Source organism: Selaginella moellendorffii, unplaced genomic scaffold (assembly GCF_000143415.4).
Source record: "Selaginella moellendorffii unplaced genomic scaffold, v1.0 SELMOscaffold_72, whole genome shotgun sequence".
NCBI lineage: Eukaryota > Viridiplantae > Streptophyta > Lycopodiopsida > Selaginellales > Selaginellaceae > Selaginella > Selaginella moellendorffii.
In genome coordinates, this window is record NW_003314333.1 from 883,991 (window position 1) to 899,478 (window position 15,488).

The window sequence follows — 15,488 nt, forward strand, 5'->3', positions numbered from 1 at the left end:
ATGCATAACATGAAAGCTAGAAAACAAGAAGATGTTGAAAAAAATCAAGAAATACAACTCTTTTCAAGAGTATCTTCATGAGACACAATGTGCAATTGCCTCTCAAAAACATAGCAATGCAAATCACTTCTGAGAGTAATGTTCTTGTTTTTGTGCTCACCCTTAAGGTTCATGGTGGATGTCAATCCTCCACTTGATTTCACTCTCCTTCCACCACTCAGATCTCTTCATCTCGTGATGGCTGGCGTGGATTTCGGAAGTGGGAGGCTCTTTTGTTATCAGAGAACACCAGCAGAGGCTTGTGGCAAATCGCTACAGAACTGGGTGATTGCTTCTTCACAGGTGGCAATTTACTCAGTAGTTTAAGGTTTAGGATGCTGCTTATCTTTGGGAAATTGGTGAAAACCTAAAATATTTCCTTATTTTACAAGCTTAAAGGAGGAAATGGTGTGTCAAGGGAGTTTAGATTAAACATCCACCGTACGAGACCATTTTATGGTCGGAAATGGTTTGAAACCTCTAGGGAGAACGAATGGGGGGCGGCTGCACAAAGAAGGTGACGCTCGTGGAGTTGCCATTCTGGTCGGGATTGATCGAGAAGGTTGACGCTTTTACAAAGAACGTAAAAAATTCATGGCTAAAAAAAACTTAAGGATTGCTGCGAGAACATTGTCAAGTACAAGGAGCTGTATTCAATCCGTGCAGGAAAGAAACATTCCAAATTCGGAATGCTCCATTGATCTAAAAAGAGTAACATAATCAATTTGTGAAGTGAATCCAATTCGAAGCGAAACTAAACTTTGAGTGAGTAATTTTCCAAGGAAGAACAGAAAGAAGGCAAGGGAACTGTGTCATAAAACGAGAAAGAGCTGGACAACTCTCACGCCTTCCAGCCTACATTATACGCAGAAAAGTGGAGAGAGGCATCAGAGTGCAAGTGAGCAGTCATTTAGAATGTAAGGGACGGCTTGCCGCATCTAATCTGATCCTAGTTTCAGTTGATCTATCAGGAAAAAGGCCGGCAGAACTTTGAGCACGTATCGCTCACGACCTTTCTGTAGTTCTGAGATTGATGATTTGATTTACTCCGCCGGGATGATCCTGAGCTTTGTTCATGTGTGATTCACTTCCATTGCTGAAAATGATGGTATGCAAAGGGATGGTGGCGCAGTTGGTCAGCGCGTAGCTGCTGAGGAATCCCGAGGTAGCTTTCGAAATATAAATCGATTTTAGGGTTTTCCATGCTTGGCTATGGCGTCCACACCCTTCGACGAGGTCAGTGCCGCTGCTGTGTCCACTGCTCGGTTGATCTAGCTGCTCAATCCTAGGATGAATTTGATTTCGGTGGAGACGTAGTCGGCGATGTCGGCATCAGAGCAGGTTTGATCGTCGCATTTCTAGGCACATTCTCTCTCTCTCTCTCTCTCTCTCTCTCTCTCTCTCTCTCTCTCTCTCTCTGAGGCTGAGGCTTGTTTCGAACAGGAAAGAGGGGTTTTGGCGAGCTCGAGGACGATGACGATCTTTTTCCCTCAAAGAAGGTACTGCGTTTTCTTTCTCTCTCCTCTGGTTTAGAAACTTGCAAATGTGAAGGAAAAGCTCACGAAAGGAATCGTGTATCTTGCGTGTAGATTTATGGATCGGCAGTGGCCGCGGGAAGTGATCACGCGACTACTACCATACTCAATCTTCGCGCCAGGTAATCTTTCTATCAAGTATAGCTTGCAAACTTGCGCTTCTTTCTCATGTAGTTTAGAAGAGCGTGATGGGACCATTGCATCACTAAAGGTATATTGCAAAACACCACAAGCTCTTTGATACAGTTCATTGCTTAGCTTCCTTTGGTTTTTGGCAGGCTGACCTTGCCACTGCCAATGGAGAGCTAGACAAATGGAGGAATTTGTTTCAAAGTGGAGAGTCAATTCTACCAGAAAACTCAACTTCAGGTCTATCAACTTACCTTGTGTTTGCTTACTGTTCTGATGTGTATGTTGTTGTTAGATCCTCGGCTGATCTTGGATCATATAAAATCTCTCCAAGCATCCCAAGCTCGCGTGAAAGACCAGGTTCGCAAGTTTGGCGTTGCGAGTTGTGCATTTTCCTTGTTCTTTTTGTTTCTGATCGAGTCTTCTTTGTCGTTTCACAGCTCGCAGCATCCAGGCGCAAGGAAACTGCCATGCTGATCCATTTGTCAAACAAGGAACAAGAAATTGCAGAGATGAAGGCAAGTCTTTCTTCAATGTTTCTATTTTTTTCTGTTTTTTTTTTGTTATAAACGCAATGGCACTTTAGACTCTCGTTCACGATTTGAAGCTTTCGTTGAGGCCTCCAACGCTTCAGGTACTCGTGTATTTTCCAGGCTAGCTAGCGATCTTACAACTTTGTTTGGTCGCAGTCTCGTCGTCTTTTGCTGGATCCTGCTATACATGTAGAATTTACACGTATGAAGGTTAGTCTTTTCCAGACAATGGTAACACTGTCTGAGGTTGTGACTTCCAAAGTCTAGAAGGAGCTGGAAATTGCGGAAAAGAAGGCCAAAGACCTGACTGACGATCTCGCTGCTGTCCAGTTCACTCCGCACAGTAAAAACGGCAAAATGCTCATGGCAAAGTGTCGTACGCTGCAAGAGGAAAACGAAGAAATAGGGAGGGAGGCTTCGGAGGGCAAGGTTCGTGTCTTTCCGGTATCTTGGACTTGTTTCAAACAGAACGTTACAGATACATGATCTGGAAACAAGGCTGGCTGTTCAAAAGTCGTTGAGCTCTGAATTGAAACGCGGTTATCAAGGTTTGTAATCTCACAACGAATCTCCTGAGCGTTCTAAAAGTTTAAAATGCTGCGCCAGAGCTGTTTCGGTACGTTCGTGATCTCAATGAAGAGGCTGAGAGGCTGCAGCAAATGGTACAAGCTGGGAGGTTTGTTTTCAAAGCTTTTGACATGTTTGTATTGGACACAGGTGCGTATACTCCAGAATCAAGTGGAGCAAAAGGACTGGCAAACGGCTTAGGAGACGCTTCGTTCCGAGCGAGCTTGCCACCTCGGTTTGATATTCGAAACGATACAACTCCCACAAATGATGCAGTTTGAAACTTCCACTTTCCCTCACTACGTCCTTTTGTAGGTTGTAAGAATTCCATAGTCCAACTTCATTGTCGAGCATGTAGTTCCCAATTTGCTCCACAGAATTCTTGACGGAGTAGAGATTCACCAGATGTGCACTTTCTTTACTTGTCTGCCTCCGGGTCGGTGTTCCCTGGTTTGAATCAGGTTCTAGATGAACATTGATTTTCGCATCTATACAACAAAATCTCGAAATATGCTGTGCCATGAACGCATTGTAATCAATTCTTCGGGGAGGAAATATCCTTCCATATTTGGCATAGTAGGTGTATCTACTTCCAGATAGTAGCAGCTGCTACCTGTGAAAATCGATCAAACGAGCCAGGAGATTGAAGCACCTCTAGAAGGCGCCACTTCAAAGACAAAGAAAACTCTTGCTTTCTTCGACATTGCAAATCACCTAAGAGAATGAGACGATTGTCTCCCTCTTTTCTAGATCCTTCAACCAATACAGCTCCATTCTTTCTTAGGGATGTATAAAGGTGAAAAACCTTAATACTTAAAAGATGGAATGATTTTGATTAATTTTGAGTATATGCAGAAGGTGTTATAAATTTTTCATTTTGGGTTACCACACAAAATGGTTATAATTTGCTGTGCATTGCATGTAGTAATTCCTTGATTTGCTTAATAGTTGTGTATTCATAATTTATTGATTCAATTGACAAATGGAAGTTTATAATAATAAAAGTGTTTATAATTTATAAATACAAGAATAATTTAAATAAATAATAACTGTTAGATATCACAAAATGTTAGAATATTTAAAAATATTCTAGGTTTATTCAATAATACATGTTTTTTTTGATAAAAACAAATGTAAGTGTTTTGCTTTTTTATATTATGATTTAGGTAAAACTTTTAGAATATTTAATTTTATATATTATAGTAGATATATATGGGAAAAAATATTTTATTTTTGGATATACTTGAAGTGTTTTTTTTAATCTAAAGATTTTATTCTAAGTGGCTACTCTCAAAAATTAATTTAAAGTTTCATTAACTTTATGGCTCACATTTAGACTGTATTTAATAGTAACAATAACAAACATTAAACATTGGATCAATTGTGATGTACAATTTAAATAAAAATTTAATATACTAAATGAATAAAGATTTTTAATAATTTCATACTTATTATTTTTAATATGTGGTATATAATTTGGTTTGAAATGTAATGGAAAAGTTTAATTACAAAAAATGGTGAATTTTTTAAATATTTTAAATAGATTATTTCTATTGTTTTTGAATTAACTTAAACAAAAAATCATCATTTAGTAATTCCTTGATCAATTTAATTTATTAATTTGTCCATAATAAACATTTATCACTATGCAATAATCTTCTATATACTAAGAAATATTATATAACAGACTCTATTTTGTGTATATGTATCTTTGCAATTTAGTAACTTAAAAAAAACTTTAAAATTTATCTAAGTTGGAAAGATTTTTATTTTTATATTTGGCTTAAATTTCACATATTCTAAGATTTACAAGTAATGTTATATAGCCCATTTTATATCCAAAATCATAAATGCCTTAATAATTAAGATTCCTCCTAAAATATAGTCATGACAATAATTTTCTGACTATAATGTTATTAAATCATATTTAACTAAATTATTCTATTTAAAATTAAAAAGAACTTAAAATATGTAATTTAGGTGTGTTAGATATGATGAATTATATTGTGTATTTCAAAAGTTACTAATTATAAAATTAATTATCTACATTTTAGAATTCTTAATATTTATTAACGTTATTACTTTTTTAAATTTTTTTAAATTACACATATTTTCTCATTAAAATTTTTAATGTTTTAAAAAATTAACATTTATATAATTATGCTCATACAAACTTATTGTCAAGATTATGGATTTCATGATTTCATACATAATCTTGTCAAATAATTTTATTATTACTAAATATTAATGTTAAAATTTTAATTAAAAAATGTTTATCTTTCTTTATATAAACTCAATTCTCAAACTGTGAGGGCCAAGTGTACGGCTACAATGCCATATACTAATATTACCATAGTGGGATTTTGGTAGCCGTCAGATTGGTTTTAATTCAAACCACTCGCTCCTGTATATAAGCTAGGGTTTTTGGGCTAATTGATATGCACATTTCTATATTCCCTTTCTATATTCCATGCACTGACATTGGTGGAGGTGAGGAGCACCTTTGATTGTCCCTGGGGAGTGCTTAAATTTGGGATTTCAGTTTAGATCTAGCTTTTGCATTGTCTAGATCTAGCTTTTTCCATTTGTTCTTTCCTTTCAGGATTTTGGTTTAGATCTAGCTTTTTGCATTGTCTAGATCTAGTATTTCCTTCTAGCTTTTTGTCGTTTCTCTTCTTTTGCTCTTTCTTTTTCATTTGTCTCCATGGCAGATCAGCAATTTCCTCCTTTAACTCTAGAGCAGCAGTTAGTACAATTGCTTGATGCTATGCGCTTGCAATTGAATAACCAAACTCGGTTGATGGCGGCATTCACGGCACATGGTACAACTCCTCCTGCTCTTGGTGCCAATCCTCGCGTTCGGCCGGAGTTCTTTCGCGGGAATCCTGGGGATGATGTGTACCATTGGTTCGATCACTTTACGGTGATTGTCACATATCATTCTTGGGATGATGCTCGACGTTTGCGTGAGTTTCCCATGTGTCTCCAAGGGACGGCATTGCAGTGGTACAATGGTTTGGGAGCAACCACTCGCGGGGATTGGAGTGTTCTTCCAGATGTCTTCAAACGCGCCTTTGGACATGCCGATGACTGTGATGATGCGTTCCAACAATTGCATCGTCTTCGCCAAGGGCCATCTGAGTCAGTGATGCAATTTGGTGTTCGTTTCCGAAGTCTTTTGCTTCGTGCGGAGCCACATATGTCGGAGCGGATCAAGCTAGGAATGTTGTGGCCAGCACTTCGTCAAGATCTTGTCAGACTTGTGCATGCACTTGCTCCCACCACCCTTGACGATGCTCTTCACTTGGCACAACGTTATGAGACGTCGCCTCTTCCACTTCTCGCTGCACATCCTTCAGCTCCACTTCCTCTTGGTGATAGTCCTATTCCAATGGAGGTTGATGCTGCTGCTGCTCAAGTCCAAGGTCAAGGGCGAGGATGTGGTCGTGGCCGTGATGTTTGCTGCTGGGCATGTGATGAAGTTGGTCATACTTATCGGCATTGTTAGCGTTTTTCGGATTGGCGACCTCCATTTCCTGGGTGGAGACCTTGGCGTCAGCAATGTCCTGTTGGTGCTGCTGCAACGGAAGGTTTGGACACCGAGATGCATCCGGGAAACGAGGAGTCGCGCGAGTAATGGAGGGACCTTGCGCGAATAAGTCAGTGACCCCTCCATCTTTCTTTCGGGAGTATCATCAAGGGGTTCACTCGGCACCAGTTCATCCAGTGTTTACTTTCCAAGCTCGTCTTTATAACAAGAGGTCTCCTATTATTCTCTCTGTGTTGGTTGATACAGGTTCGAGTTTATCTTCTATTGCTCGACCTGTTGCCACACGTTGTCATCTACACTTGCGTCGTGCGGCAGAACCAATTTTCATTCTTTATGGCAACGGCCGTACACATGCATGTGCACGGGATTGTAAGCCACAAATTTTTCCTTTCCAATTTGCCAATTTACCTCGTCTATCCGACCAACTCTGCCTTGGCTTGTGCTAAGTTCCCTCGCCAAGGTTCTCGCCTATGGTACCAGCTCCTACTTGGTCCTACTTGGTTTTAGCTACTCACTGCACAAGCAATGGAGTGTTAGCCATCCATCTACGGATTCCCAAATCTCTCCCAATCCCCCTCCCCGGGTTAGACTGGACTTAAGGTTCGGCTACACTCCTCGCAGGCATAAGCAACCAAGCACACCAAGCCTCCAGATTCCTAAAACCCCTTCGTACCACAAGGCTTGATCATGGGACCCTCTAAATCCCAAGCCTTAGGTGCAGCACTTGCTTCGGGACGTCGGGGCGAAACACCGTGGCCTAATGGCCCGGTATGGGTACCTCTACCCCCCCACTTCCATCCCGAAGGGAAGGCCCAAGCCCCTAGGAAGGGCAAGGACCAATGAGCCACAAGGTACTTAAGTGGGGCACCACTCCACATGAGCCGGGAGCACCGCAGTCGGTTTCCCTTTCGAGAGTGGGAGCTGCTCTTGAGCACTTCCCTGGGTGGCCCCTCTGGCACCACTCAAGCCCATGCTCACTCCCACCCAATGCCCCTCGGCCCCAGTCTCAACCTCAAGTCGGTTTGGAAGCACCACTGGAGAGTTCCTTCAAGACTGGTTCCTGGACCTCACTATCCCTACTATACTTTTGGAACCCCCTGCAGCCCCCCCCCGGGAGACACACGCTTTGGGCTTTCACCCCTTGAGCTGCATTAGTATGTGGACTTAGTCTCAGAATCGATCTCGGACTCGATCTCGGACCCGACTTCGGACTCAGTCTCGGACTCGATCTCGGACTCGATCTCGGACCCGATCTTGGACTCAACTTCGGACTCGACCTTGGACTCGGTCTCGGACCCGATTTGGATCTCGAACTCCGTCTTGAACTCGGTCTCGATCTCGGTCTCCTATTCGGCCTCGGCTTGATCCCGGACTCTATCTCGAACTCGGTCTCAGAGTCGGTCTTGGATTCGATCTTCGACTCGGTCCCATCTGATGAACTCTTTGTCATTTCGGTCAAGCTTTCGGGGATCCTTTAGCCTACGACATCTCGGGGAGTCGGTTCCTTACAGGGATGAGGTAGACCTGGTTGTGCGTGTGGGCGATCTCGAGCTTGAGTTGCAGTCGTTGCAGGTGGTGCTGAGTCAAGCTTTTGACCTCATTCTTGGTATGGATTGGTTGCAGCGCAATCATGACAAGTGTGACTTTGAGGCTTCTCCCCCTGGTCTCATACTTCCTTATGTTTCATCTATTCCTCTCACTTCTATACCTCTTCGTCCCTCTACTTCTACCTTTTCTTCCATTACTTTTGTTTCCCCACTATTTCCTCCTGTGTTTCCATCTTGTTCTGCTCTTCCCTTTTCTGATCCCTCCCACGATCTTTGTGTTGCAGCAGTTGACCGGCTCATGAAGGAGTATTCTGATCTCTTTGACTTTGACTTATCGTCTGGAGCCAAGATTGCCACACGTCATCCGATTCCAACTGGGGCTACTCGTCCAATCAGGTTCCTGTTCGTTGTCGGTCACCAAAGGAGATCAAGATTTTATGTGCAAATGTCAAGGAGATGTTGGAGAAGGGTGTAATTCGGAAGTCGCAGAGTCCTTGGGCATGTGAACCTCATCTTGTGACGAAGCCTAATGGGAGTATTTGTTTCTGCATCAACTATCGTCCATTAAATGACGTAACGATCCCAGATGTGTACCCTCTTCCTCACACTGCTGATCTCTTGGATCGTCTGGGGCGAAGTCGTTGGTTCACCAAGCTAGATCTTGCTTCTGGGTATTGGCAAGTACCGATGGCCGAAGAAGATATTCCTAAGATTGCTTTTTGTACACCATTTTGTTTGTATGAGTTCTTGGTGATGCCATTTGGTTTGAACAATGCTCCAACAACTTTTCAACAGATGATGGACAAGGTTCTTTGCGATATGCCGGAGGTGACTGCTGACTTCATTGATGATGTCTTGATCCACTCGGAGGGGACGTGGGAGGAGCACATTCATGATGTTTGTAAACTGTTGGATCGGCTACGCGACATTGGTTTAAAGCTGAAACGGTCGAAGTACATGTTTGGATCCAAGGACACAACTTATCTTGGGTACCGTATTTCTCGTGAGGGTTTGCAAGTTGATCATGACAAACTTGTGGCTGTTCTAAAGTTCCCTACTCCAAAGTGTGTGAATGATGTGCAGCGCTTCTTGAGCAAGGTGTAGTATCTCGGGTGTTTTGTGGATCATCTTTCTGATTGCACTACACCATTGCGAGCGTTGCTGAAGTCATCAGCGTCATCTTTCATTTGGTCTCTGGATTGTGAACGGGTGTTTGGGGATCTCAAAGAGTTCTCCGGTTTTGGCATATCCTCACTACACTCGACCTTTTATTTTGCGCATGGATGCTTCTGACATTGGTCTTGGAGGTGTGTTAATGCAAGAGAGCTCAAGTGTGCCTGGTCAGCGCCATCCCATTGCATATATAAGCCATACATTACAACCAGCAGAGATGAACTACTCCACGACAGAGAAGGAGTGTTTAGCAGCAGTCTGGGGTTTCGAGAAACTTCATGCATATCTACATGGCTCTCGTACGTTACTTGAAGGTGACCATGCTACTGTTACTTCGTTATTAAAGCGGAAGAACCTGGTTGGTCGTACTGCTCAGTGGGCTTTGAAGCTTCAGATATATGATTTTGATGTTGTTCACAGCCCAAGAAGTTCTATGGCTGATGCTAATGCCCTTTCTCGAGCTCCTCTTCCTTCTTCACTCTCTTCTCGTGTTTCTAACGAGCCTGTCGTTCTAGCATCTGTGGATTTTCTAGACGAGGATTCTATGCTGTCGGCAGTTGCTGTACTTGACATTCAATGTCCACAAGGTGCAGAGCAAGATTTACCTTCGCTTGATGAGGTTCGCGAGGCTCAAAAGATTGAGCCATGGATTTGAAGGCTTCGAGATGGGTTTAAGAATCCTGCATCACTTGCTGATGACTTGCCTTTTCGGCATTTATATTCTCAACATCGTCTTGAAGATGGCCTTCTTTATTTTGTGGGGATAGATCCTGATGATCATTTACGGCTGGTGGTGCCTTCTATCTTTATTCCGCGGTTTCTCCATGCCTACCATGATTCTCCTGTTCTAGGTGGGCATATGGGACATCGTCATGTAATCGAGAAGCTACGTAGGTCTTTCTATTGGCCGGAGATGCGACGTGATATTATCTGATATGTGCGTAGCTGCATTTGGTGCCAAGCTCGTAATACTCCCCCTCGGGCTGCAGAAGGACGGTTGGAGTCAATTGCAATTTCCTGTCTGTTTGAGTTGGTGGCGTTTGATATTATGGGACCTTTTCCACGGTCGACTGCTGGCAATGAGTATGTTATTATTGCTTCTGACTACTTGACTCGTTGGGTGGAAGTTGGTGCTTTTGCTAGCGCCTCTGCAACTGCTGTTAGATACTTCCTCCTCAATCGAGTGGTGTTCCAGCATTCTTGTCCAGAGCGGATTCTTTTGGATAATGGTCCCACATTTATGGCTGAGGCATTTCATGTTTTGACGTCTCGGTTGGGGATTCGCCACACTTTCACAAGTGCTTATCATCCACAATCAGACGATCTGGTGGAATGGCTCGTTCGGACAAGGGGATGATTGCGAAGTATGTGAACTTTCAGCATTCAGATTGGGATGGTTATTTGCCGTCTTTTCGGTATGCATATGTCACTGGGGTGCAGAGTTCTGTTGGTGCTTCACCACATAAACTCCTATATGGTCATGATCCAATATTACCAATGGAGCTAGGTTTACCTTCGCGATTGCCACAAGCTGCGGATGCTAGGTTATGGGATCAATATTTGACAAGCATTCTTCCATTTGTCCAAGCGGAGTCTGCCGAACACTTAGGCCGCGTACAAGTGGGACAACAACGGCATTACAACTCCCATCATCGTCCATCTGCAGAGTACAAAGTGGATGATTTGGTGTTAGTCCGTTTTCCCCATCTTACGGTACATGGTTTATCTAAGGGGTTCCTTGCACAGTGGAAAGGACCGTATCGAGTGTTGCGGCAAGTTGGACCACAAGTTTATGAGGTTCGGCATGACATCTAGCAGGCCGATCCTCTAGAGATTGTGCATGTGCAGCGGTTGAAACACTTCATACAAAGGGATCAGGAGTGGTTAATACCATCTACAAATCCGCCGATGCCTCCTCCTAATGTTCCTCCAGATCTCGGCCCATTTACAAGAGAAACGATGGTCTTCCATTATTCCGAGAGGAGGGGATGATGTGAGGGCCAAGTGTATGGCTACGATGCCGTATACTAATATTAGCGTAGTGGGATTTTGGTAGCCGTCGGATTGGTTTCAATTTGGACCACTCACTCCTGTATATAAGCTAGAGTTTTTGGGCTAATTGATATGCACATTTCTGTGTTCCCTTTCTATATTCCATGCACTCACAAAACAAATTAAACTATAATAATCATTATTTATTTTTAATTTTTATCCTTAAAAAATATGAATGGTGGTATGAAAAAGATAAAAATAATTAAAGACAAAATATATTATAGTTATTTAATATTAATAAATAGTTTTCAATATTTTATTTAATTTTTGGACTGAAACAAGATGTGGTAAATTTTTTATTTTATATATATATTAAATTAAAAACCCTAAACCGGTTATAAGAGGCATTTAAAAGCTATAAGATTTACAAAAACTGATAAAAAGTTATATACAATTTCCCTTTATTTTACAGGAGAATATTCTTCCAGGGGTAAGAAACCGATGACGGTTTTTCTTTAACGTGACCGTCATTTTCCGTTGGACATCCGATGGCGACGATATCTCCACGTGACGTATTATTTCCCACTTAACCGCTGTTTCATTGCTCCTCTCTCTCCCAAGGCTGTGAAGCAGAAAGAATGGCGATGGCGATGGCGAGCAAAGGCGCCGTTGGCGGAGATTATGGAAGGCGCGTCGCCCAGTCTCTATCGTCACAGGTGGGATGTTCTAAGATCGTCGCGATTTCCACCCTGTCGAGGGCAGGATAGTAGAGGCCGCATGAAGGAATTCCAGAATATCCAGGATTTCGAGGAATCCATCTCCCAGCGATGGCGGGGCATGAATCGCGGCGCGGGGGCAGCATCGGCTTGCGTCGGAGCTCGTCAGCGCATCATCATCGTGCGGGCGATGCTGCTGGCCCGCATAAGCTGCTTAGAACGGTCAGCCAGAGGTTGAGAGGTCTCATCAGCGGCGAGATCGTTGCCAGTGTCAATCACGGTAGCGGCAGGCTGTTTTTCGGGCGAGACTTCGATGATGATCGCCCCGGGGCTGCCAGGATCATCCACCAAGAACAGGCAATAATTGATCATCACACGGGCAAGTCGAGGCCAGGTTTCTTCCTCAACTTCTCGCTGGGACAGAGATTTCCAGGAAGAACGCTCCAAGAACAGGAAGAGGAAGAGGCCGAGCTCCCAGAGGAACCAACACCCAGATGCTTTAGCAGGATGAGGAGCAGCCGCCGCGAGAAGCTACTCGCTTCTTCATTAGATCCAAGCGGCAGCGCTAGAAATCTGTGCCGGGGATGCTTTGGGTCAACGATCCCTCCGGAAGAGCTGCCGGATTCATCGATGTTTGGACAGGATGATGGCCAGCAGCAGCAGCATTCCATCGTGCTCCCGGACGACGTTCTCGAGATGTGCTTGGCGAGGCTTCCATTCGATTCCCTGGTCCGAGCTCGCGCGGTGTGCAAGAAGTGGAGTTCCTTGACGCGCTCCTCGCATTTCTTGCAGCTCCGGGACAGGATGGGCTCCCCCCGGCCATGGCTCTTCGTGCTTGGGCTGTCGAGAGATGGAGTGAGCCTGGGCCAGATTCAAGCCTTGGATCCCACTCTCGATCGGTGGCGCTCCATCCGAGCCGACGCACTGGCGGGGCGTTTGCTCTACTCGGTGGCGTCCAGTGGATCCAAGGTCTTCATGGTCGGGGGCTGCTCGGCGCGGGCCAGCAGCGACAGGGAGAAAGGAGGTTTCCTCAAGACTCACAGGAGCGTTCTCGTGCTGGATGCTTTCACCGGGCAGTGGAGCAAGGCCGGGATTGGAATGAAGAGCGCGAGGACCACTCCCGTGGTGGGAGTTTTCGAGATGACGCAGGCAATCAAGCTCAACCTCTTCGCAGCTCCAGAGAAGAAGACCACTAGCACCACCACCGCCACCACCACCAATCACAGGAGGATTGCCAAGAAGCGATCGGCAGAGATTGGTGTCTTCCGGGGATCATCGTCCACAGGACCAGGTGGTGGCTCGTCATTCATGGATCAGATCTCTGCGCGACGCTGGCAGCGAAGTTATAGCTTCCGGGAGCTGACGACGAGCTTGGGATCATCGTCGTCAGCCTCGAAACCATCTGGCAGTAGCGGCAGCGGCAGCGGCAGTGGCAGCAACAGCGCTTTTGGATTGATCGTCATTGGCGGGCAGGACGAGCGGAACCAGACGCTTTCCAGCGGCGAGGTGTACGACCCATCGTCCAGCTCGTGGAGGGAGATCGCGGCGTGGCCGTGTACGGAGCTTGGATCACTGTGCACGGGGGTGGTGTCCAAAGGCGTGCTTTACTGCTACTCGGACAGTGACAAGCTCGCGGCGCTGGATCTTGAGCGAAACTCCTGGCACGAGATCGCCATCTCGGCCTCGGGCATTCCCTCGCGGATCCAGGACTATCTCCCCAAGCTGGTGGTGTGCAAGGGCCGGATCCTTCTCGTGGGCGTCGTCTGGGCATCGAGATCACAGCACCAGATCAATGGGTTCGAGCAGCAGCAGCAGCAGCAGCCCAAGGTCGCGAGGAAGATCTGGCGATTGGAGCAGGATCGATCATCCTCCTGGCGGTGGAGCGAGGTGTCGCAGCACCCGGACGCGCCGCTCGACTGGAACGCGGTGTTCATCGGCCATGGCGACAGGATCTTCGGTGTGGAGATGTTTAAGATCTTCGGGCAGGTGCTGGATTTCGTGACAGTGTGCCAGTTCGCGGGCTCGCGGCGCAAGCGCGCGAGCTGGGATCGCGCGTCCAAGCAGAGAATGGGGCAGGACGTGGATTCCTCCTCGTGCCTCACCAAAGCAGCAGTCATCGTCCAGCTATAAACCCTAAAAATGCAGAGCTCAAGAACCCTAAAACGCCATAAACCCTAAAAACTTTCTGTATTTACAATATTGTGCAGCGCGAGTTCTTCATCTTTTCCTCGAATTCCTTCTCCCTGCGCTTGAATTCCTTCTCGAATCGCTTGCGCTCCTCCTCGAGCTTGATGCGCTCCTGCTCGAATCGCGCGCGCTCCGACTCGGCGTGCCTGCGCTGCTCCTCGGCACGCTTGCACTGCTCCTCCATTTTGGCCTCGGCCGCTATCGCGCTGCGCTTGGATTCCTCCGCGAGCTCCCGCAATTTGGCCAGCTCCTCCTCTTGCTCGGCCTTGTCCTTCTCATAGCTCTCCCGCAGTTCATTGATCTGCCAGTGAAGCGAGAGTTCTCTTAGCGCGCGGTGAGAACGTTTGAAAATATAAAACCTTTTGGGGGAAATTTTGCTCCAGCTGAGAGAGTCGATTCTCCATGCTCTCTTTCTTCTCTCGTGCTTCTTCTTGAGCCTGGAATCAATCCATTGAAATTTGGGAGGATGCGAGATACGCGAACTCTTACCTTGGCCAGCTCGAAGATCTCGGTGGTGTAAGGTATGCGGCTGTTGGCAGTGATCATCGTGTCAACAATCTCGAGAAGATCTCTCCGCTGCGCCTCCAGCTTTCTCTTGTCCTTGGATTTGTTGTCAAACAAAATCTTTCGATCGCCACACCGGTGGAGAAGATCCTGGAAACAAAAGAAGAACACTTTGAAGAACATAGCTGCGAAGGTGAGTACCTTGAGAGCTCCAGGAGTGCCATTCTGCGATAAGAACTCCTCCAGTGACGTTCCATCGCCATCGTCTTCGAGCGCGTCACCATTCGTAAAGACGACGACGACGTAGTTCAAGACCCCGGATCCAAACATCTTCTCAAACGCATCCACGGCAGCGAATTCCTCCTCCGTGAACTTCGATTTGGCCGAGAGCACGAGGAGGATTCCGTGAAGCCCATCGCCAGCCAAATCCATACACTTGCCAATCTCTCTCGCGATCGACTTGGAATCGAGGGCGGTGTCAAACATCCCTGGAAAGGAGAATCTCTAGCAAAAAAAACTGCAAGCAAATCGCAGGTACCTGGAGTGTCGATGACGCGAATGCGTCGTCCATCGGGCCGTGTGATCTGCCCAAGCTCGCACACGCGCGTCACGGAGCCAAGGGACATCCTGGAGTTGAATCTCTTGCCGCCGAGGATGGAATTCCCTGTGGCGCTCTTGCCACTGCCGGTTTTGCCCACTAGCACAAGCGTGGTGCTGCTAGAATCGCGAGGAGAGATTACCTCGGTGCCGCTCTTGGCAGCCTTGTAATCGGAGAAAGCCATGCGATCGCTGCGAATCGGGGCGTCGTAGTCGCTGCCGCCGTTGCTGGGAACGTCTTCCCAGTCGCTAAGATCCATCGTCCTTCCCTGACCTAAAAGGAAAGATCCTTACAAACAAGCTAAATTTGCAAATGGTTATGAAAATCGAAAGGGAATTCTCTACGATAGAGTTGTCATTTTCGGAAGCTCTTGCTCGACTCACAAATCTAATAATCTCTTTGTGCATGTGTCAGGGAA

General features: G+C 45.7%; 3 protein-coding genes across 5 annotated transcripts; 2 read left to right on the forward strand and 1 right to left on the reverse strand.

Annotated features, from left to right (window-relative positions):
- The first annotated feature begins 1,166 nt into the window (after positions 1-1,166).
- Positions 1,167-3,324, forward strand: LOC9639864 (FKBP12-interacting protein of 37 kDa). 3 transcript variants are annotated; one of them, XM_024660167.1, is made up of 14 exons: positions 1,167-1,275; positions 1,329-1,380; positions 1,483-1,538; positions 1,629-1,696; positions 1,749-1,785; positions 1,853-1,943; positions 1,999-2,063; positions 2,144-2,221; positions 2,290-2,337; positions 2,393-2,446; positions 2,504-2,665; positions 2,715-2,784; positions 2,843-2,912; positions 2,969-3,324. In XM_024660167.1, exons 1-14 carry the CDS (start codon positions 1,252-1,254, stop codon positions 3,042-3,044), a joined length of 951 nt encoding a protein of 316 aa, XP_024515935.1. In that variant the 5' UTR covers positions 1,167-1,251; the 3' UTR covers positions 3,045-3,324. The 3 variants fall into 3 exon arrangements, with proteins under 3 accessions (XP_024515935.1, XP_024515936.1, XP_024515937.1); XM_024660168.1 differs by having other exon boundaries at positions 2,843-2,898; positions 2,954-3,324; XM_024660169.1 differs by having other exon boundaries at positions 1,235-1,275; positions 1,754-1,785.
- An 8,377-nt stretch (positions 3,325-11,701) lies between these two features.
- Positions 11,702-13,934, forward strand: LOC9639865 (F-box/kelch-repeat protein At5g42360). The gene has a single exon (XM_024660107.1). It carries the CDS (start codon positions 11,893-11,895, stop codon positions 13,909-13,911), a length of 2,019 nt encoding a protein of 672 aa, XP_024515875.1. The 5' UTR covers positions 11,702-11,892; the 3' UTR covers positions 13,912-13,934.
- A 17-nt stretch (positions 13,935-13,951) lies between these two features.
- LOC9639866 (immune-associated nucleotide-binding protein 8) lies at positions 13,952-15,370 on the reverse strand. The gene is made up of 5 exons (XM_024660108.1): positions 15,011-15,370; positions 14,674-14,960; positions 14,458-14,622; positions 14,328-14,405; positions 13,952-14,269 (listed from the first exon to the last, which is right to left on the reverse strand). The coding sequence occupies exons 1-5, from the start codon at positions 15,327-15,329 to the stop codon at positions 13,973-13,975; spliced, it is 1,146 nt and encodes a 381-aa protein (XP_024515876.1). The 5' UTR covers positions 15,330-15,370; the 3' UTR covers positions 13,952-13,972.
- Between the last annotated feature and the right edge of the window lie 118 nt (positions 15,371-15,488).